Source organism: Nomascus leucogenys, chromosome 9, assembly GCF_006542625.1.
Source record: "Nomascus leucogenys isolate Asia chromosome 9, Asia_NLE_v1, whole genome shotgun sequence".
NCBI classification, from domain to species: Eukaryota; Metazoa; Chordata; class Mammalia; order Primates; family Hylobatidae; genus Nomascus; species Nomascus leucogenys.
The window spans coordinates 32,362,434-32,385,580 of record NC_044389.1 but is presented as its reverse complement, the minus strand read 5'-3'; the positions used below and the strand labels follow the sequence as shown (position 1 = coordinate 32,385,580).

At 43.3% G+C, this 23,147-nt stretch overlaps 1 protein-coding gene and 2 pseudogenes across 1 annotated transcript in view; all 3 read right to left on the bottom strand.

Moving 5' to 3' along the window:
• The window catches only part of SHCBP1L (SHC binding and spindle associated 1 like), a 53,303-nt gene extending 46,485 nt beyond the window's left edge, over nt 1-6,818 (bottom strand). The window contains exons 1-2 of the mRNA XM_030818423.1: nt 6,444-6,818; nt 5,064-5,213 (exon numbers count right to left, since the gene is read on the bottom strand). Coding sequence (XP_030674283.1) covers nt 5,064-5,213; nt 6,444-6,818 — 525 coding nt within the window. The remainder of the gene's footprint in view (nt 1-5,063; nt 5,214-6,443) is intronic.
• Nucleotides 6,819-8,729: 1,911 nt separating this feature from the next.
• On the bottom strand, nt 8,730-9,530 carry LOC105738758 (annotated as a pseudogene).
• Nucleotides 9,531-12,414: 2,884 nt separating this feature from the next.
• LOC105738757 lies at nt 12,415-14,373 on the bottom strand (annotated as a pseudogene).
• Nucleotides 14,374-23,147: the final 8,774 nt, after the last annotated feature.

The window sequence follows — 23,147 nt, the reverse complement described above, 5'->3', positions numbered from 1 at the left end:
ATGTAATTCCTTTCTTCCCAATGGGAGTACTCCTACCCTTAACCATGCTCCTCAAGTTGGCTTCTTAAATTTGTAGGTTTATATCTTTTGCCAAATTTGGTAAATTTTCTGTCATTCTTTGAATATTTTTTAGCCCTCCCTCTTTCTTCTCTCCTTCTGGAACTCTGAAGGCATGAATGCTAGGTGTTTTGTTATAGTCCAACATATTCCTGAGGTTCTGTCCTTTTAAGTCTATTTTCTTTATGGTGTTAGGATTTGATAATTTCTATTTTTCTATCTTCAAGTACAATAATTGTCCTGCCTTCATTCTGCTTTTTGTTGTTGCTGTTTTACACATGTTGATGTTACCAGGTTGTTAGCTCTTCTACTACCCCATCTAGAATATATGATGCAAAGAAAAGCCCAGGTGGCTGGGCACGGTGGCTCATGCCTGTAATCTCAGCACTTTGGGAAGCTGAGGCAGGTGGATCACCTGAGGTCAAGAGTTCGAGACCAGTCTGGCCAACATGGTGAAACCTCGTCTCTACTAAAAATACAAAAATTAGCCAGGCATGGTTGCTTGCGCCTATAATCCCAGCTACTCAGGAGGCTGAGGCAGCAGAATCACTTGAACCTGGGAGTTGGAGATTGCAGTGAGCCGAGATCGCGCCACCGTACTCCAGCCTGGGTGACAGAGTGAGACTCTGTCTCAAAAAAAAAAAAAAAAAAAAATCACCATGATCACCTTAACACCTAAATCTTTTTCTGCATTTCTACACTTGGATCTTAGGCAAAAGGCCAAGAAGCAATGCTTTTCCACATTTCCAATTTTCACAGAAGACCTTTCCAGAAATAAAGTGCTAGTTTAAAGTTCTTGATATATTTTGCCAAACTGCTTTGTACAGAAGTTATAAAAAAGTTTTCTTAATTTCTGGACCATTTTATAACCAAAATTAAGGATATGCTAGATTTCGTTCCCATCAAGTACAGTTGACCCTTGAACAACACATGTTCCAACTGGATGGGTCCACTTATATGCCTATTTTCTTCTGCCTCTGCTACCCTAGTGACAGCAGGACCAACTCCTCTTCTTCCTCTTCCTCCTTCTCCTCAGCCTATTCAGCATGAAGACAACAGAAATGAAGATCTTTATGTTGATCTATTTCTATATAATGAATAGTAAATATATTTTTCTCTTCCTTGTGATTTTTCTTTTATGAGATAGGGTCTTGCTCTCAAATTTCTGGGCTCAAGTGATCCTCTCGCCTCAGCCTCTCACGTAGAGAGGACTATATAGGTGTGCACCACCACCCAGCTCATTTTAAAATTTTCAGTAGAGATGAGGTCTTGCTATGTTGCCCAGGTTAGTCTCAAAGTTCTGACTTTAAGCGATCTTCCCGCCTTGGGCTCCCAAAATGCTGGGACTACAAGCACAGACCTCTGTGCCCTGCCTTTACAATTTTCTTAATAACATTTTCTTTTCTCTAGCTTACTTTATTGTAAGAATATAGGGTTTATCATATTTATGACATACAAAATATGTTAATCAACTGTATATGATATCAGCAAGGCTTCCAGTCAACAGTAGGCTATTAGTTAAGTATTTGGGAAGTCAAAAGTTATACACGGATTTTTGACTGTGCAGGGCCCTGCACTGTTCAGGAGTCAACACTATGTTTCTAAGTTTTTTGTTTGTTGGTTGGTTATTGTATGAATTCATGATAGGCAGAATAATGGCCCCCAAAGACGTCCATTCCCTAATCTTAACCTGTGAATATGTTACCTTACATGGCAAAATGGACTTCACAGATGTGATTACAACTAAAGACATTGAGATGTGGAGGTCATCTTGGATCACCCAGTTGGGCTCATTCTAATCATGAGTCTATTAAAAGGGGACCGCCTTTTTAGCCTGCAGTGAACCAGAAAGATGCAATGTGAGAAGGACATTGAAGATGGAGGAAGAGGGCCACAAGCCACAGAATGCAGGCTGCTTCTAGAGGTTAAAAAAGGCCAGGAAACAGATTCTCCCACACAGCCTCCATAAAGGTATGCAGCCTTGCATACACCTTGATGTTAGCTCAGTTAGGCCCATGTCAGACTTCTCACCTACAGAGTTGTAAGATAATAAATTTGTATTGTTTGAGCCACTGAGTGTGGTAATTTGCTGTGGCAGCAATAGAAAACTAATACAGCATCTAAAGAAAAAGCGATCAGGGGCCCATAGGAATAAATTATTGTGACATCAGAACAAAGAGTATTATATAGCATTATTAATACTTCAATTGAAGTAAGACTAAAGAAGCAGAGTCAGATAAAACAACAATATGAATTGTGCAGCACTATCTTAAGAGGTCCCAAGAGCCATTCTGACTTGTTTTTCTGCCACAAAAGAATTAGAATCTGCCAATATACTGCTCTGCTTTTTCCTCTGTTCTTACGTTTCATCCTGTCTTTCTAACATTTAGAGGACATTACTAGACCCTCACAGATTCTAAAGCAAGGCAGGGACAGATTAAATAATCAATGTATTGCAGGTAAAACCTTAGAAATTGATAGAACTTTTAGTTTACCTAATCTACTGAGTTTCCATGGAACTTTAGAGATCTTGCAAAGTTTTATGGAGTATAGGGGCTATCATGAGGTATTGAGAGAGATGCTAAGACACCATCGTCCATTTCAATCAGAAATGTTCTGCTTTAATCTTAAGCTTCCACATAAAACCTGATTGAAAAAAAACCCACAAACTTACACTGCTAAAAAAAAAAAAAGCCATAAAGCCAGATGAAAACCATTTTTATCCAGATGAAAAAAAATCCAGAGAAGTTGTGAAAGATCTCGGCAAAGCTACTCAAAGTCTGAAGATTAGCAAACCTCTAAAAAACAGAGTACTACTGGCTGAGCATGGTGGCTCCGCCTGTAATCCCAGCACTTTGGGAGACTGAGGTGGGTGGATCACTTGAGGTCAGGAGTTCGAGACCAGCCTGGCCAACATAGTGAAATCCCGTTTTTACTAAAAATACAAAAATTAGCCAGGTGTGGTGGTGCACGCCTGCGGTTACAGCTACTCAGGAGGCTGAGGTGGGAGGATTGCTTGGAACCGAGAGGAGGTTGCAGTGAGCTGAGATTGCACCACGGCACTCCAGCCTGAGCAACAGAGTGAGATCTTATCTTAAAAATAAAAGAAAAAGGAAAAGAAACAGTATTACTGAAAAATTAACTAATAGACTTATTGAAAAATTAACTAATCCCAATAATCTTTTACATTCCTTTGTAATCTCTATGACTGAAAATATGGTATTCTTTTTTTTTTTTGAGATGGGGTCTCACTATGTCGCCCGGACTCACTGCAACCTCTGCCTCCCAGGCTCAAGCAATCCTCCCACCTCAGCCTCCTGAGTAGCTGGGACCACAGGTGTGTGCCTGTTTTTTTGGTAGAGACGGGGTTTCACCATGGTGCTCAGGCTGGTCTCTAACTCCTGAGCTCAAGTGATTCACCTACCTTGGCCTCCCAAAGTGGTGAGACTACAGGCGTGAGCCACCATGCCCAGCCGCCATTCTTTTTTTTTTTTTTGAGACGGAGTCTAGCTCCGTTGCCCAGGCTGGAGTGCAGTGGCGCAGTCTCGGCTCACTGCAAGCTCCGCCTCCCGGGTTCACGCCATTCTCCTGCCTCACCCTCTCGGAGTAGCTGGGACTACAGGCGCCCGCCACCACGCCCGGCTAATTTTTTGTATTTTTAGTAGAGGCGTGGTTTCACTGTGGTCTCCATCTCCTGACCTCGTGATCCGCCCGCCTCAGCCTCCCAAAGTGCTGGGATTACAAGCGTGAGCCACCGCGCCCGGCCCCAGCCGCCATTCTTTATCTGTAAAACTGACACTGACTTTTCCACAGAACACATATTTTTAAATTGTTTTCAAGTAGTATATAATATAATGAGTTACATACATAAGTTTTTCTTGTACCCAAAAATACAGATTTAAATTATCTATCTGGGGCAAGGGTATCATTTGTGATTATAAATATTAATTTCTGTATAAGGATAATTAACCTTTAACAGAATCAAACATGCCACAATGTTTAGCCTACAGGCCTAACAAAGAAAAATCTTATTAGGGCCGGGCGCAGTGACTCATGCCTGTAATCCCAGCACTTTGGGAGGCTGAGTCAGGCAGATCACGAGGCCAGGAGTTCGAGACCAGCCTGGCCAACAGGGTGAAACGCCTTCTCTACTAAAGATCACAAGGTTAGGAGTTCAAGACCAGCCTGGCCAACATGGTGAAACCCCGTCTCTACCAAAGATACAAAAAATTAGCTGGGCATGGTGGCATGTGCCTGTAATCCCAGCTACTCGGGAGGCTGGGGCAGGAGAATCGCTTGAACTGGGGAGGCAGAGGTTACAGTGAGCCGAGATCACACCACTGCACTCCAGCCTGGGCGACAGGACAAAACTCTGTTTCAAAAGAAAAAAAAAGAAAAATTTTGTCAGATAAAGGCTTGGAAGATATTATACTAAAAGGGTACTTTTTTGTTTTTTGAGACGGAGTCTTGCTCTGTTGCCCAGGCTGGAGTGCAGTGGCACGATCTCAGCTCACTGCAAGCTCCGCCTCCTGGGTTCTCACCATTCTCCTGCCTCAGCCTCCCGAAAAGGTACTTTTCAAAGGAAAAAAAAATTCAAATTTTGCCAGTAGTTTTCTGATCCATTTCTTTTTCTTTCCTCATCTGAACTAAACTTCATAATTCAGATAAATGAAGATTAAAGGGAAAAGACAGAAAAAGAAGGCCCAAGTTTGTTAAAGACTCAATTACTAATTTTATAAGAAATGCACTTTTGTTATTTTTACATTAGTTGAGCAAAAACTAGGCTAATAAATATTGTCTGATACTACTAGACTGCATTTAATGATAATGGTTTACAGGCACTAATATTCCCCTAACCTTCTTTTTACACTATTAATTTTCTCAGAAACTTAAAACAGAAGTAAAATGTGTCAACTCTTGTGTATCAATCTCCAAATAATAAAGTCATATTTTAGTCTTTAAAAGAACCGATTCAAAAAAACAAAGATCAAATAAAATTTATTTACCTCAACTAGTATACCAACAAAAGGGATAGAAGCTTCTTCATATTTCACAAAGAATACGTTGGGATTAGTCTTCCAGACTCCAAGCCATTTGTCTTTCAACTTTAATTTTTCTGATAGGTATTTACCCATAACTTCATCAGCATCTTCTGCCTAACAAGAGAAAAAATTGATCTACGTATAAATATATGAAATTATAGATTTTTAACCAAGTGGTTTTTTTTTTTTTTTTTTTTACTGATTGATTTCTATTTTGAAATGGAACCAATATAGCCTTAAACAATGAATGACCTGGAAAATTACAGATTTTAACTGAAACCACATCTAATGGATAACATCACCAACAAAAAATTAAACTTAAAAGAGATCTATTCACTCGAATAATTCATAGACAAGACAGCTAATTATTGTTTATGTCTTAATTTTCAACTTTTTATAAATATCACTGCAGTGAATATTCAGGTACACAAATTCTTCTGCTACAACTTAAAAAAATAGGTTAGAAACATGAAATATTTGCTCTATTCTATCAGATAAGTATTTTCTATTAAAAAAACAGCATGCCACCAGGCACAGTGGCTCATGCCTGTAATTCCAACACTTTGGGAGGCCGAGGCGGGTGGATCACCTGAGGTCGGGAGTTCGAGTCCAGACTGACCAACTGGAGAAACCCTGTCTGTACTAAAAAAAAAAAACAAAACAAAATTAGCCAGGTGTGGTGGCTCATGCCTGTAATCCCAGCTACTCGAGAGGCTGAGGCAGGAGAATTGCTTGCACCTGGGAGGAGGAGGTTGTGGTGAGCCGAGATTGCCCCACTGCATTCCAGCATGGGCAACAAGAATGAAACTCCGTCTCAAAAAAAAAAAAAAAAATATATATATATATATATATATACACACACACACACATATATACACACACGCACACACATTATATATATATATATATCTCATGCCGCATCGTGGACTGCTAAGTGGGAAGTACCCTTAAAGTAATTTCTAGCATTCTAGTGTGTCAAGGCTAAGTGATCTTACTCATGTTTGGACATAAACTGTTAAATAAAGGTACCAAGATTCATGCCTGTGCAATGATAAGGCCAATATATCTTTATTTTTTAGGAGCTCTCAGGAAATTCTCTCTCAGGGCTGTCCCGTTAACTGACGAATTTTGTCGGAAACTCGAACCTTAACTCCTCTAGGGCAGGACGCGGGCACCTCTAACAAGGTGAACGCTCTATACATGTTGACTCCATTTACTTTTTTGAAACGCAAGTTTTCGTTGTGCCCTGTGGACCCCCATCTGCCTAAGAGGGAAGCCCCAGGTGCCTGTCCCCAGGTTCCGGCGAGCTTCCGACCGTCGTCTTCCTGTCCCGGATCTGCTCACCTTACAGTCCTGCAGCACTTCGTCGCAATACAGTGACACCTTCTCGTCCCGCCACATCCCCCTCATACGGGACACGCAGACTGGGGGCAGGGGCTGCGCCTCCACTTCATCCTCAGGCTCTGGCAGCAGGGGCTCCTCCTCCGCCGCCGCCGCCGCCTCTCCCGGGTCCTCGGCCTGAGCCGCGGGCAGGCCCGCTTTCCCTTTCACCTGGCGAGCGGAGGCCACCACCGACCGCACTGGGGTCGCGGTGCCCTTTAGGGTGGTCGCGGCCGCCGTGTCCCCAGGGACAGCGGAGGCAGCCTTCTCGCCTCGCTTGTCCGGGCTGATGGTGCGGAATGAGTCCGTGGGCACCGAGGCCCTGGAGCCCGACGCCATCTCCTCAGCAGCCCAAGGGCCGGGGCAGCCGTTGGCCACTTTTCCCGCCCTCGGCCGCTCTGGCCAATAGGCGCGCTGTGCTTCAGGCCCGTAACGAGCGGCTGCTCCACGGAGTCCCACGGGGTGGGGTGTTGCGGCTCGGGGAGGGATGTGAGGCGCGGCCCAGGGCTAGGGGGTGAGGGGCCTGCGGGTAGAGCGCAGGGTCCTACGGAGGCATTCAGGGTGCTGGGGGGCGCTCCTCAGAGCCAGGTGGGACAGGGCCAAGCGCCTGGGCTCAGGACAGGGGTCGGGGACCCGGGGCAGTGTTGAGTGCGGCTCCGTGCCGAACCCTCACCAGGTGCCGCCCAACCAGAAGGTGCCAGTCGAGCCCCAACGCACTGGCTCTAACCCCAGCCATCTGTCTCCCCCAGGGGAGGTTTCCTTAGGGTCCTCATACGTTTCAGGGTGATTATGAGTCACCCTCCAGGTCATCAGGACCTAAAAAAATGCTCCACCTACCACTCCACAAAGCAAGCCTGAAAGAAAATTTGTTTTCATACTGGGAGGTGACTAACTGGAACCCTCTGGTTATTACCAGAGGAAACCCTAGTGACAAATCTAGCAACCTAGATTTCCCCCTCATCCCCCACCTATTACAGGGTTCACCAAATAGGATTTCCTTTACATTTTAAACAGGACTCTCACTTTTTGCCAAGATGTGGTAATACCAAGGAGAAGTTAGTCTGTTTTCTTGTCTCTGTTGTGCTATTCAAAATTCTCACATAAAAGATATTATGTAACTGTTAAACTGGACAACAACTTCCATCTGGGAGTGATGTGTGCAAACTATGAACATTTTCATGATAAAAGTCTGTTCAAGATCATACATTTTGGAGAACAACAGAGACCACTCACTTCTGGTATTTTACTGTTGAATGTATATTGAGCCAATTGGAATTAACGTTTGTTTACAGTCTAGCTGCACTGAAGCTGACAGCTCCCAAGGAGAATAGCATTGGGAAAACACCTGCCTTCCTTCACACTCGTCTGGAAGAACACTATGTTAAATTCTGAGTTTATTTTGAGGAAAATATTAACATCATGTTACTGTAGTTTAGGGAATAATTACAACATGCATCATGTTTCGACTCTATTCTTACTTTATTCCTTTCGTTGAGTCCTGGACTTTGTTTATAACGATACTAACTCTGCATATTTCACACACACACACACACACACACACACACACACACACACACACACACAAATGTTTTACTCTAGTGTTTCTTCAAAAAAGTTTGTTTTTGATAAATTATGGGTTTTTTAATTCTTAGGTTCTGAATAATAAAGACCACCTGTCCTGGTCCAAAGTTTAAAAACAGCAACAGCTCCCTTTTCCTCCAAAAGGCAAATACTTGTTAGAAATCTGTTACATGCCACACAATGCATAGATGCCACAGTTATAGAGGTAAAAGACCAAATCTCCGCCCTCATAATCCTAGTGAAAGATACAGATGGGTCAGTAGATGATTGTGTTTGGTAAGGACCATGCTTTTATGTATATATAAATACATGCATATATATATATATATATACACACAAATAATTTGTATTTATTTATGTGTGTGTATGTGTGTGTGTGTGTGTGTGTGTGTGTGTGTATTCCACATTGTAGGAGACAAGGACCTTTCTTCTCCAAAGAAGGGATACTTAAGCTGAGTTTTTAAAACAACTTTTTTCTTTTTTCTGCCTCCCAAAGAAATTTAGCTTGTTTCTCCCACCTCCTATCTCCTCCAGGATGCTTTGACAAATGGAATGCCACTGTCCCTTTTTCCTACAATGACTCCCTTCTCCCTGGGTCCAACATAGAGCTCCCAACACCCAGGCTCAAGATCAGTTTTCAGTTCCACCCATGGCCACTGTGTTTGTTGGTCATTCTTCAAGGGGTCTTTGTGTTCTCAACCTTCTCCCACATTCCCAAGTGGAAGCTCTGTTGGCTTACCCTCTAGTCCTCTTCCTGCTGAGCCAGTCTTCAACTAGGAATCATACCAGAGTCACCAGGACCAGGAAGGTAGGCCCATCTGAAGGAGATTCTGGGCAGTGTGGTCTCAGAGGGCACAGTCTTTCTGGAGTCCCGTCTCTGGTTAAAAGGTAGGCGTCCCAAGAGCCAGAAGAGGTGGGGTCTGCAGGTGCAAAGCTGGTGTTCTCAATGTCGCCTGTGACCAGGAACTTCGCCGGTTCACTGGGGAAAGATCACACATGGTTGTTATAGGAGCCAAAACATCGGTATGTCCCTCTGTGGGCTGTGGTCACAGGACCCATGGGGAACTCCGCCTGGACATTCCCATATCTGCGCTGTACGCAGCTGGATCTTCCGTCCTGTTACCAACAGATCCACAGAGTCACTGGGCTCCGACCAGAGCTCCCCAGCCAGATAGAAGCAGCTGTATAGCCCTGCCATGCGAGAGGTCATGAGTAGGATATGGAATTCAACTTTATTAATCCATTCAGGGGGTTTTGGTCTCTCCATGGCAGAAAGGCTTCCTTCAAAGTACAGCTGGTATTCAACAGCCCCAGAATTTCCCGGGTGACAGATGGTCACTGGCTTTTCATTTGGAATCATGAACTGGGTTCAGCCCAAATGATGGGTTTTGGAAGAGTCTGCTGCTGAGCACTGATCCTCTGGCTCAGACACAGCCAGTGGCAGAGCAGGGCAGGGAGTGTAGAGGGCATCACTCAGATTCTGCCAGGCGAGTGCCAAGCAGCGGGGTGGGGACTGAGCCCAGCAGGCCAGGAGATGCACAGTATGTGGTGGGTGAGGCCCAGCGCCCATCACCACGGGGCAGCTTTCACCTTGACTTTTTTCACAAGAAGGTTCACAGCTCCTCTCCACCTCTGACCATGAGCCTACAGAAAGGCCATGGTCCCTGTGACACATCTGACCACAGCTGTGGTCTAGCCAGCTCCTCTGATAATTGTCTGCTCAGCCTGAAATGCATTTCTGGGTCAAATTCTCAATTCTGCAATGTGGAAGTCATGCCCAGGGCATGGGTCAGTATACAGACCCATGATACCCCCTGAGAATCATATAAAAATATAGGGAATTTCACAATGAGATACCATCTCACACCAGTCAGAATGGCTATTACTAAAAAGTCAGAAATTAACAGATGCTGGTGAGACTGTGGAGCAAAGAGGAAGGTTTACGCACTGTTGGTGGGAGTGTAAATCTGTTCAGCCACTGTGGAAAGCAGTTTGGAGATTTTTCAAAGAACTACAAATAGAATTACCCTTCAGCCCAGCAATCCCATTCCTGGGTATATATCCAAAGGAAAATTAATAATTCTACCAAAAAGACACATGCACTTGTATGTCCAATGGAGCACTTCACAACAGCAAAAATATAGAATCAACCCAGGTGCCCAACAGTAGTGGATTGGATTAAGAAAATGTAGTACATATACGACATGGAATACTATACAGCTGTGAAAAGGCATAAGGTTTTTGCAGCAACGTGGATGCAGGTGGAGGCCCTTATCCTAAGCAAATTAACACAGAAACAGAAAACCAATTACCACATGTTCTCGCTTATAAGTGGGAGCTAAACATTGGGTACACCTGAACACAAAGAAGGGAACAACAGTCACTGGGGACTCCAAAAAGGAGGAGGGAAGGAGGGGGGCAGACTTGAAAAACTATGTATTTGGTACCATGCTCACTAGTTGGGTGACTGGATCATTAAAAGTGCAAGCCTCAGCATTACATAATATACTCATATAAGAAACCTGCACATGTATCTGCTGAATCTAAAAAATATAAGTAAAAACAGGGACTTTTTAACCATGGCTCTTCTGTGTACAGCATGCACATGCTTGGATAAGTTAATTGGTTTTACCAGAATGGAATGAGATAACACTATCTTCTTCAATGATTTGTTATAATGTTTCAATAAAATAAAAGTGAAAAGAAAAGCTTCCCACTTAAAGACTTAATAAAGGCTGGGCACAGTGGCTCACACCTGTAATCCCAACACTTTGGGAGGCCGAGGCGGGCTGATCACAAGGTCAGGAGTTCAAGACCAGCCTGGCCAATATGGTAAAACGCCATCTCTACTAAAAATACAAAAATTAGCCAAGCATGGTGGCGGGCACCTGTAGTCCCAGCTACTCGGGAGGCTAAGGCAGGAGAATCGCTTGAACCCAGGAGACAGAGATCACGACACTGTACTCCAGCCTGGGAGACAGAATGAGACTCTGTCTCAAAAAAAAAAAAAAAAAACCTTAATAAGAAAAGAAACATTTCTAAGTAAGTAACTAACTCTCCACTTAATAAAAAAAGAGAAAAAACTCTCGACTGAAGTTGTGAAGATCTACGGTAAGAACAAATGTTCTATCTGTGAAATTGTGAAGAAGAAAAAAGTAATTGGTGCATATATAGGGTATGGTACTGTGCACAGTTTCCGGCATCCACTGGGGCCTTGGAATGTATCCTGGTGGATACGGGGGACTGCAAAGAAATGTGCTAATTCAAAACAGTGAGCAACATTGGAGAGTCTCCCTGCAGATACAAGAGGATGGACTGAGTGAGAAGTAGATTTCCCATATACTCTTGGGAGATGAATAACAATAGCACCCATTAGAGTGATAAAAGCGCAATAGTAGAAAGGGATCCCTCTCTCTCTCTCTCTCTTTTTTTTTTCCAAGACAGAATCTTGCTGTGTCACCCAGGCTGGAGTACAGGGGCGCAATCTCGGCTCACTGCAACCTCCACCTCCCTGGTTCAAGCGATTCTTGTGCCTCAGCCTCCCGAGTAACTGGGACCATAGGCATGCACCACCATGTCTGGGTAATTATTGTATTTTTAGTAGATACAGGGTTTCACCATGTTGCCCAGGCAGGTCTCCAACTCCTGAGCTCAAGTGATCTGCCCGCCTCGGCCTTCCAAAGTGCTGGGATTACAGGAGTGAGCCACTGTGCTCAGCCTGACCCCTCTCTTTCTTCACCATCAAACTACTCTGTGCTATATAAGAAGAAAGGGGTGGAAGAGTTTTTCGCACTCTTCCACGTGGTCCTGAAAAGTGAAGCATGCACAGCCACTGTCCCTCTTCTTGACAGAAAAGTCTTGTCTCTTTCTCACTTCCCAAATTTGGCTTGACTCTCATGGTGTAGTCAACTTCTTGAAGGTTGCAGGATAAGATGCCAGGCAGGACGAGGGTTCAAGTACCAAGTCTCTTTTTTCAGTGCCTTCAACTCTTAGCCACAAATTCCAGAATGTCCTTCCTCCATCTAGCCAGTATCCGTCCATTCTACTCGTCTAGATAGTCCCTACCCAAATGTCCTTATAACATTTTGAGGGATGGCATCATTCTCATTTGTCTATAACATCTTGCCTAGAACCATCGGTTTTACAGGCTGTACAGCAATGCTGGCACCTGCTTGGCTTCTCGGGAAGCCTCAGGAAACTTTCAATCATGGCGGAAGGAAAAGAGGAAGCAGGCACATCTTACATGGCTGGAGCAGAAGCAAGAGAGCTAAAATAACTTTTATTGCTTTTTTTTTTAACCTCTGATATTTTTATTAGCCTCCTGCTCCCCAAAGAGTATCCTGCTTCTGCTGGCTTAATGTCTTAGAACTTTGGTGTCGTTGGTCTCAGACACCACTTTGCCATCCACTATCCAGCGGGTGGTGGTCTTTTGGATGGTTTGCATGGAGTTGCTGCTGTCCAGGGTATCACCAAGATTGAAGTCCTTGCCATCTTCCAGCAGGCTACGGTAGGTGGTGATCTCAGCCTCCAGCTTGACTTTGATGTTCAGCAGGGCCTCACACTCCTGGGCCTGGCACTGTCCCTCTGCCCAGGTCTGTGCTAGCTCTGACTCCAGGTGCAGCAGGATCCCATTGAGCTGATCCATCTGCAGGGCGTAGTGGGCCTCCACCTCCCTCAGGCTGTTCTCCAAGCTGGCCTTCAGATTTCTCATGGAGTCCAGGTTGATCTCCAAGGACTGGACTGTATGTATCAGCTCCGTGAGCATCATCTCAGCAACTTCAGCCTCAGTGGACTGCATGGTGACCACTGTGGTGCTCTCCTTAATCTACTGAGACCAGTACTTGTCCAGCTCCTCTCAGTTCTTCCAAGCCAGCTCGTCATATTGGGCCCAGATGTCTGCCATGATCTTGGCAACGTCCTGAGATTTGGGGGTATCTACCTCCAAGGTCAACCCAGAGCCGACAATTTGGGCTTGTAGGCCTTTTACTTCCCCTTCATGGTTCTTCTTCATGAAGAGCAGCTCCTCCTTGAGAGCCTCGATTTCTGTCTCCAGCTGCAGCCAAGTGACACTGGTGTCATCAATGGCCTTGCGGAGCCCCTGGATGTCACTGTACAGACTGGCACATGGCCAGCTCTGTCTCATACTTGACTCTAAAGTCATCAGCAGCAAGATGGGCATTGTCGATCTGCAGAACAATGCAGTCATTGTCCACAGCGTTTTCAAAGATCTGAGCCCTCGGGTCCTTGATGGCCTTGAAGTAATGGCTCTAGTCTCTGGCCCGGGTCACTTCTTCCCCAGGTGCTCCTGGATTTTGCTCTCCAGCTTCCGGTTCTCGGTCTCCAGTCTCCTCACTCTGTCCAGGTAGAAGGCCAGGAGGTGGTTCAGGCTTTGCATGGGCTCCTTGTCGTTCTGGATGCCTCCAATTCCTGCCAGACTCCCAGCCATCCCCGCGGCCAGGACCCCGGACCGCATGCCGCCCTGGAAGCTGGTGGAGCGGGACACGGAGATTTGGGAACCAGAGCCCCCGACGCCTGCATAGATGCTGGCTGTGCTGCTGACTGGCAGGGGGCCATAGCTGGGTGCCTGGACAGAGCCCAGGGACTGGTAGTTGGTGGAGGTGGAGCAAATGGTGAAGCTCATGCTGTCTGCAGAGGAGAGCAAGAGGACAGGACTTGCCGACGACCTACTTTTTACTAATTATGAAAGCAATGCCTCTACCCTGAGCCAATTTGGACAATACAGAAAAGCATAAGAAAGAAGAAAACTTAAATGAACTGTAATTCCAATGCTCAGCAATAACTACTACTAGATTTTGGTATATTTTCTTTTAGTATTTTTTTCTATCACATTATTACAAAGTTTAGATCATATTAAATTTTATAGTTTGTTTTTCTATTTAGATAAGCATTTTCATATCATTAAAAATTACTTTAACACATAATTTTCAAGAGTGGCATGTAATTTCTTGGTATAAATATAATTTGTGTAACCTTATATTTTCTTTTTTTATTTTTTCTTTTTTTATATATGCTTTTATTTTTCCGTGATTACAAACACAACTGAATATCAAATGCACAAAGTAAGAATTATACGGGGAAAAAAGATCAGATACGTTCATATATAGATCACCTTTTCAAGGCTATTTCCATCCAGAATAACCTTGGTTTGCCAGGGCCAATAGAAAGAAGTCACAAAATCGCCTTTAATCAAATCTGTGTGTTTGCTTTCTTCTATAATTCCAATAACTCCACCATCAATGACTTGAGATAGCTGCCAAGGTGTTACATAATCAGTGCCAGTGTCTTCATTCATTCTACAAGGAAGGCCATCACTTCACACTTGGAAGGTTGCACAGTGGCCAGGCAGAGGCGCTCCTCACTTCCCAGACGGGGCGGTCGGGCAGAGGCGCTCCTCACTTCCCAGACGGGGCGGCCAGGCAGAGACGCTCCTCACTTCCTAGACGGGGCAGCCGGGCAGAGATGCTCCTCACTTCTCAGACGATGGGCGGCGGGGCAGAGGCGCTCCTCGCATCCTAGATAATGGGCGGCCGGGCAGAGGTGCTCCTCACTTCCCAGACGGGGCGGCTGGGCAGAGGTGCTCCTCACATCCCAGACGATGGGCGGCCGGACAGAAGCGCTCATTATATCCCAGATGAGGTTGCCGGGCAGAGGCGTTCCTCACTTCCCACACAGGGCGGCCGGGAAGAGGCACTCCTCAGTTCCCAGACGGGGCGGCCAGGCAGAGGTGCTCCTCACTTCCTAGACGGGGTGGTGGCCGGGCAGAGGCGCTCCTCACTTCCCAGATGGGACGGCCGGGCAGAGGCGCTCCTCACATCCCAGACAATGGGCGGCCAGGCAGAGACGCTCCTGACTTCCTAGAGGGTGGCGGCCGGGCAGAGGCTGTAATCTTAGCACTTTGGGAGGCCAAGGCAGGTGGGTGGGAGGTGGAGGTTGTAGCAAGCCGAGATCACGCCACTGCATTCCAGCCTGGGCAACATTGAACATTGAATGAGCAAGACTCCGTCTGTAATCCCAGCACTTCGGGAGGCCGAGGCGGGCAGATCACTGGAGGTCAGGAGTTGGAGACGAGCCTGGCCAACACAGCAAAACCCCCTCTCCACCAAAAATACAAAAACCAGGCAGGCGTGGTGGTGTGCGCCTGCAATCCCAGGTATTCGGCAAGCAGAGGCAGGAGAATCACAGGAGCCCGAGGCAGGGAGGTTGCAGTGAGCCGAGATTATGCTGCTGCACTCCAGCCTGGGCAACAGAGGGAGACCATCTTGAAAGAAGAAAGAAAGAAAGACAGACAGACAGACAGAAAGAAAAAGAAAGAAAGAAAGAGAGAGAGAGAGAAAAAAAGAAGAAAGAAAGAAAAGAAAGGAAGGAAGAAAGAAAGAAAGAAAGAAAGAAGAAAAAGAAAGAAAGAAGGAAAGAGAAAGGAAGGAAGGAAGGAGTATAATCCTATATTTTCAAGCATTTGGGCTACATTAATTTCTGTGGCATCAAATATGCCATTTTGAATATCTTTGTGCATAAGATTTTGCTTATATTTCAGATATTCCTCTAGGGGAAAGTGGGATTACTGAGTCAAGATGTAGAAACATGTTAATGCTCTCAGTATTGCCAAGCTGTTTTCCAAAAAGAATGTAATTAATTTCTACTTCTGTTAGCAGATAAAATTCTCAGGTTGGCCGAGTTATGAAAGAGAAGGAAACTATAGGCACCTAAAGCAGGGACAGAGTGTGGGGATGGAGTAAGGTAAATATTCTAAGCAGAGAGAGTAGTTAGTGGCTTTATCCAGGGGTAAAAGAACTTGGTCTAGGTAGCTGAATATAACAGGAGTAGAGAGGACAATTTGGGACAAAAACTCAGGCTGTAGAGATATGCATAAGCCATATTACAAAGAATCACGTATATTATGTTAAGAAGTTGAATTCTAGCCTTACTGATAAACTCACCCTTATTCAACTTTATGTCCCACCCCTGCTCTAGCACCCTCAGCATTCATTCCCATATAAACTATCCTACCTCCTGCCAGTATATATTGACTAGCTCCTTCAGGGTATAGTTATTTTCCTCCCTTAGCCACTTCAGCAGTTCCCCAGCCAGTTATGTTGTGTCTTAACCCTATTTATTGGATTAGTGGCCAGGAGTAGATCCTGAAAGTGGTGGCTGTCATCTTCAGAAGCAGAAGTTCGAGTGGGCTCAAGTGAGCCTGATGTTCGAGTGGGGGCCTGGGTAGAAAGGGGAGGGTGCTGCTGGGCTTGTGTGGGCACTAGGGATCAGGCCTGCTTCAGAGCAACAGGAGGGTCTTTGGTTTCTGCATACAAGGGCTAGTTTCCACATTAGGTTTTGTGGCCAAAAACTCCTGGTCTTGTCTTTTTCTCACAAAGACCTTGAATGGAATATGTGGCTATGACAGAATTGAAGTTGAGAATTTTAAGGTCCTGGACATCTTTCTTTGTCTCTTGTTCCCAAGGATCTAACCAGTAGCCATTCTCCTGGCTTGCTCATGGAATGCCATTCCTACTTCTCTCCACCTACCAAAATATTTCTAGGTCAGGTTCTGATACGTGGCCCTAGCCAAAATCAACCCTTCCCTCCTTCATGTTCTCAGAGTACTTTCTGCCCCGTATTATACACTGGAAACACTTCATGTGCTAGCCCAATGACATTCGTATTTTTTCATCCCCAGTACTTAACACAATGCTTGACATCTAACTAGTGAAAGTTTAAAGAACTGTACAACTATATGGGTACATTTTTTTTCCCCAATATTTGGGCTGAAATGTGTATCTGTCCTCCTCTCACCCCCAGGTTGTGACCTCCTTGACGCCAGGATCAGGTTCTGTTCATCTTTATGTCCACTGGAGAGTTTACTTAGCACAGGGCTGTCACACCACAGGTTCTCAACAGATGTGTGCTAAATTCTATAAATCAATGTGAATATTTGTATGCTGTTATTATCTGTGGGTTAGGCTGTCTGGGAAAGCTCTGGGTTAAATCCGCAGGCTGTTTCCACATAGGAATGATCTAAGTTATACATGCTTATTTTAAAATTAGAAGTCACTATTTTCTACCAAAAAATTCTTATCAAAACTTATATTCTTCCTGGTTCACTGTGAAGCAGAAAGTAGTCTCTGGGACTGCAACCCTGCAGTCTCTGGGCATATAACTCTTTGAGATCTTTTTTCTTTTAGAAAGAAAAAGCTAAGCACTAATAAGTAATAATAGCTGGCTCTCAATAAAACAAAATAGATAACAGTCACTGACATTTCAGAGATCCGCTCAGACTCAGAGTTTCCTTGATATTTCATTATTATCTGGAGTAGGGACCTGGGGTTGACAGCAAAGCAGATCTACTTGATATAACAGCAGAGGCATAATAGGGGCTGGAGTGTAATGTAAACAGCTCTGGAATGGGTAGGGGGTGTATTGAAGAGACAGCAGTGACCTGGAGGACTCACCTCCCCTTTATTCTAGTAAGGACTTTTAAACTGGCTTTAGGTAAAAAGTTGGGACTAAAATTAAAAGGAACTGAAGGATCTCATTGGCAACAGGCTTGAGATTCTGCAGAGGAGAGAGAATACCTCATTTATTTTACAGATATGTATTGAGCACCTATTCTGTGCTGGCATGGTATTTGGTGCTGGTGTGGAAGACACAATAAACATGATTTTTTTACCTAAAATTGTCAAGAAAATAAAAACACATATCTACCCCCAAACTTGTCCATTCACATCCACAGCAGAATTATTTATAATAGCTAAAAAGTGGAAAGAACTTAAATGTCAATCAACTGATAAACAGATAAATAAAATGTGGTATAGCCATACAATAGAATACTATTTGGATATTTAAAAAGGAATAAAGTACTGCTGATACATACTACAACACGGATGAACCTTGAAAACATGCTAAATGACAGAAGATGAGGTCACAAAAACCCATATAACATATGATCCCATTTATATAAAATGTCCAGAATAGGCAAATTGATAGAGACAGAAAGTGCATTAGTGGTTGCCTAGGGCTGGGGGTTGCGGGGGAGTGCCAGGGAAGAGGGGCAGAGTTTGAAAAGGAATGGGAGCTGACTGCTAATGGGCCCAAGATTTCTTTCTGGGGGTGATGAGAATGTACTATAATTGATTGTGATGATGACTGCTCAACTCTGGGAACCGAAACCATTGAATTGTATGCTTAAATGGGTGAACCGTATGGTATGTGAATTATATCTCAATTTTTAGAAGTAAAATTTATGGCACATTATATGATAGTTAGGTGCTATGGAGAATGATAAAAATATGGAGATGGATAGGGCAGAGCAGGAATGAGGACATTTTGGAGAGTAGGTCACGGATATAATTTTTATACAGAGCACAGAGGGAAGGTCTCACCCATAAGATGATGTTTGAGTAAAGATCTAAAGGAGGTCAAAAGGAAAATCTTGGACTTTGACAGTTGCAAAATAAGGAAAGTTTTTTCCATCATCAAGTCATTCCCGCAGGGTACAGTTCAGATATAAAGAACATAGATAAATTAGTAGTAACACAGTTTTAGGAAGTCTTTAATACTAATACATTATTTTCATATTTCCCTATGTAAGAATAAATAAGTCTCACATCAGTCAGAAAACACTAAATGAGTACACTGGGGATTTAGGTACTTTGGAAGTTTTGTATGGTGGAGATTTGGTTTATATTATTTTGGAGGTACACACCAGGATGCTGTGAAATGTAATTGTATTTCTTTTTCCTTTTGTTTTTCTCAATTGAAAAAATAAGTATTAATGAACACTTCATTCGGCCATTTATTCAAAAATAATTTCTCTCTCTTAGAACACTAATTTTTTTCCTCCTTAACTCTTTGACATTAACTTTGTAAACCACAAAAAAACTAAAAAAAAAACAAACAAAAACAAACAAAACGCTTTGTAAACAAATACTCAATGGCAGTAAGAAACACAACGGTTCTTTGAAGCCTGTACCCCCTTATTTTGACCAGAGGAGAGCACTAGAGAGCTTTCGGGCTATTGAAGGGCCCTCCAATCCCAAAGGGCTGGGTGGAGCCTGAAGCATTCCTTCAGCCAGGCGTAGATTTAAGTCCTGACTCAGAAGACAACAGCACAGCACTTTGCTAAAGGGCAAGCTCAGACACATTTCCCTAACATATAACACTTCTTTCACCTCAGATGTGATGTTCTGCTAAACCTTCAACATTTCATAATGTGTACTAACCCCTTGATACTTGTTTTGTGTTCTGCTTTTGTTTTCAGCTATTTGGGAGGTAAACAATGATTTTAATTTCATTTCACGTAAACCACACAAAAAAGAAAGAATCACCATACATGTTTAAGGGCACATGAGCTCCACTAAGGAGAGGCAGTAATAGGTATGGATGAGACACAACCTAAAACTTCCGACTAAAGCTACCCTGGTTAAAAGCCAATGGCCCAAACTTGTCTTAACTATCAGAAGTCTTAGGTTTCAATTTTGACAGGAAAAGACACTAAGAATAACATCAGCTAATTAGCCTACAATTTGAAAAGTGTATAAATACCTAATAATGGAGCAGACACTTAAAATGTATAACAACTGGGGTGTCAAGGGCAGAAGACAACAAACAGACCCGCTCAACCACTGTTGATGGAAATAGAAATAGTTAAAATCTTATTGGAAGGCATTTTGGTAAAACAAACAAAAAAAAAAACTTTCAAAATTTTAAGTATGCATAACTTCAACCCAGCAATTCCATCTCTAGATATAAGTTCCCCAGAAAGGCTGCACATGCACACAAAAATTTTATTCATAATAGTTTTAATAATAATGATAATAGCATTTAGCACTTACTATGGGCTAGGTGCAGTTCAAGAACTTTACATACGTTGACTAATTTATCTCTAAAAACGGCCTGGTGATCCCCATTTTATTGATGAGGAAGCTGAGGCAGGGACAGGTTAAGTAACAGCTGTGAAGAGGTGGAGCCAGGATTTGAATGCAGGGAGTCTGAACCCAACGCCCCTGCTCTTAACCACTATGCTATGCAATACAAGGATATTTATTGTAGCATTGTTTATAGTGGTGTAAAACTAGAAACAGCCCATGTCTAGCACTAGTGGGATCGTTAAACAACCATATTGTCAAAATGAAGTCAATCTAGGTGCCCTGACTCAGAAAAGGCCCCAAAGGCATATTGTAGAGAAGGGGAGGGAGAGAAGCAATTCTCAGAATAATACATATCATATGATTCCATTTGTGTTTCTTTTCAATTACACATTTTTATTTGGACATATATTCAAGCATAGAAAAAGGATGGAAGAACATACAGACACCAAACTGTACCAGTTGCAGTCTTTGAGGTGAGTGCTATTGGGAAGGGGGTAGTTGTAAAAGAGGAATTTCAATTTCATATTTTACCCTATGTAATTCTGTATTACTTAAAAGTCTTAAAATAAAGTATATTTACATACTACTTCTGCATTTTTTAAAAAACAGGAACACTCTTTCAAAGACTAAAAAAGGACACACACGGGCTGGGTGCGGTGGCTCACACGCCTAGTCCCAGCACTTTGGGAGGCCGAGGTGGGTGGATCGCTTGAGCTCAAGAGTTTGAGACCAGCCTGGGCAACAGGGTGTAACTCCATCTCTACAAATACAAAAAAAATTAGCCAGGTGTGGCGGCGAGCGCCTGTAGTCCCAGCTGCTCAGGAGGCTGAAGTGGGAGGATAGTTTGAGCCCTGGAGGTCAAGGCAGCAGTGAGCCATGACTGCACCACTGCACTCCAGCCTGGGCAACAGGTGAGACTCTGTCTCAAAAAAATAAAATAAAATAAAGACATAGTGTAAACATCGAAGGGAATCTTAGCAAACAGTTCAGTCAACTCCTTCATAGTACTAATGAAGAAACCGCAGTGTTAGGAAGTAAAATGGAGCCTGTATTGTTACGCCTATAACGGCTGCTCTAAGCTAGAGGCTGCCTGCCTGACTCCTGCCCCAGAGCTCTGTGTTACTACTTTGCTTTCACTCTGGAGAAACCTCTGAAAGTGAGTTATGCACTATCTTAATGTGATTTGACAGTTACATTTTATTTCATAGATTCATAGTTATGTGGCCTTTTAAAACGTTTTGGAGGAACATATGTCACTCATTCATTCAACAAATATTTATTAAATAAAATAATTAGATATTACTAATTAGGTGCTAATTGTTATATGCCAGGTACTGTTCTAGGCCCTGGAAATAAAACATTGCTCAAGATATATACAGTTGTCGCCCTCAAGAATTATGGGAAAATGTTCACCACATAACCACATAGGAAAAAACACATTATGAAGCTGTATGTCCTAAATGAAAATGCACAAAAATGTTAACAGTTATCTCTGGAGTTTTGGGAGATTTTTATGTGGTTCTTTATGTGTTTCTCTGTTTTCTTTCTTTAGGAAGTTTTCAATTAGCATGTATTTCCTTCATAATGAGAAAAATATATTTTAAAGAATCAAACAGTAGCTCTTTGTGTAAGTTTTGAAACCTGTTGAACTATATGAAAAGAGAAAAGGGTCATTATACCAGGAGAAAGGAAATGTTTCCCTGAAAAGGAAAGGCTTAGACAAGCTCTTCTGTTATTGATGCTGAACCATAAGTCTAAGGAATTCCCAGGGAAAAGGCTTTTCAGAGGGCACTTCTGGAGCTGTGAGACATCTTTTGTCATATTACTAAGGAACATCAGACAGTACACTTTGGGGGAAAGAGCTATGGAAGCCAGTCCAGACTAGTGCTTTAGTCTTCCAGCTTTGGAGACGGATGGTATGGATGCAGATCCCAGCTCAACCCCTTTCTAGCTATGCAACCTCGAGAAATTTGTTTGCCTTTTTGAAATTCAGTTTCTCCATCTGTGAATGGGAATAATAATGGAACATACATCATTTGGTAGTTAGGAGAATTAAGCGAGATAATGTATATAAAGAGCTTAAAACTGTGGTTGGCACATAATTGTGCTTAGTTTATGTTACCTGCCACTTAGCTCAGAAGTGGAATCAAATTCTCACTTCCCTGACTACCCACCTCCCCACCACACATACAGTCCGCACATTCATATGCACCCACACACCAAAGAAATACAGGTTATACCTTAGAGAAAATGTCTTCAGTACTGTTTCAGCAATTACACAAATTAACTCATCTACCTAACAATTGGACTAAAAATAGAACAGTCCTGTATATTAAAATATAATAAATAGACAATGATATACTAAAATGTTTTTCTTTTCACAATGTGTTTTGGGCTTCCTCAATGTCCACAGAAATCAGTCTCAATATTTTATTATATCCTTTGCTTTATTTTCCAAATCCCTTAAAAATAACTAATAATGGAGAAACTCCGGCAACAAAAGAAGGCTTAGCTCTGTGTGCCAGAGCTCCCAATTAAGTTAAGGTCTGGGTGCTGCCCTGACATATGACAAGCAGAGCTATCCAGCTTGAAGAAACCCTATAGGACTGGACAGTGAGGACATCCACAGCACCCATGATACCTTACCCCTTACCCTTTGCCCATTATCAGAGGGTTGATGCGTCAGCACTTTGATACTTTGAAGAACCATTGTCAAAGACCCTGCTTTTGTGTAATGCAGTGTGTACTAGATTTTGAAGGAAAGTAAAACAATTTATTAAACCTGCAATGAAATAAGAAGATTATTTTCCAACAAGTAGTCCTATTGCTGAGAGCCCTCTTGTAACCATGATGGAAGCAGCCTGGGTACAAAGACAGCAGATGGCATAAATAATGGCAGAAAGAAGAAAAGCCATACTTCTGATCCAACTATGCCTGAAGCTTGGAACCACCTCTGGACTCCTCAGTTATGTGGGCCAATAAATACCCAAGCTTTTTTTTTTTTTTTTTTGAGACGAAGTCTCACTCTGTCACCCAGGCTGGAGTGCAGTGGCCCAGTCTCAGCTCACTACAACATCCACCTGCGGGGTTCAAGTGATTCTCCTGCCTCAGTCTTCTGAGTAGCTGAGATTACAGGCACCGGCAACCATGCCCGGCTAATTTTTGTATTTTTAGTAGAGATGGGGTTTGACCACGTTGGCCA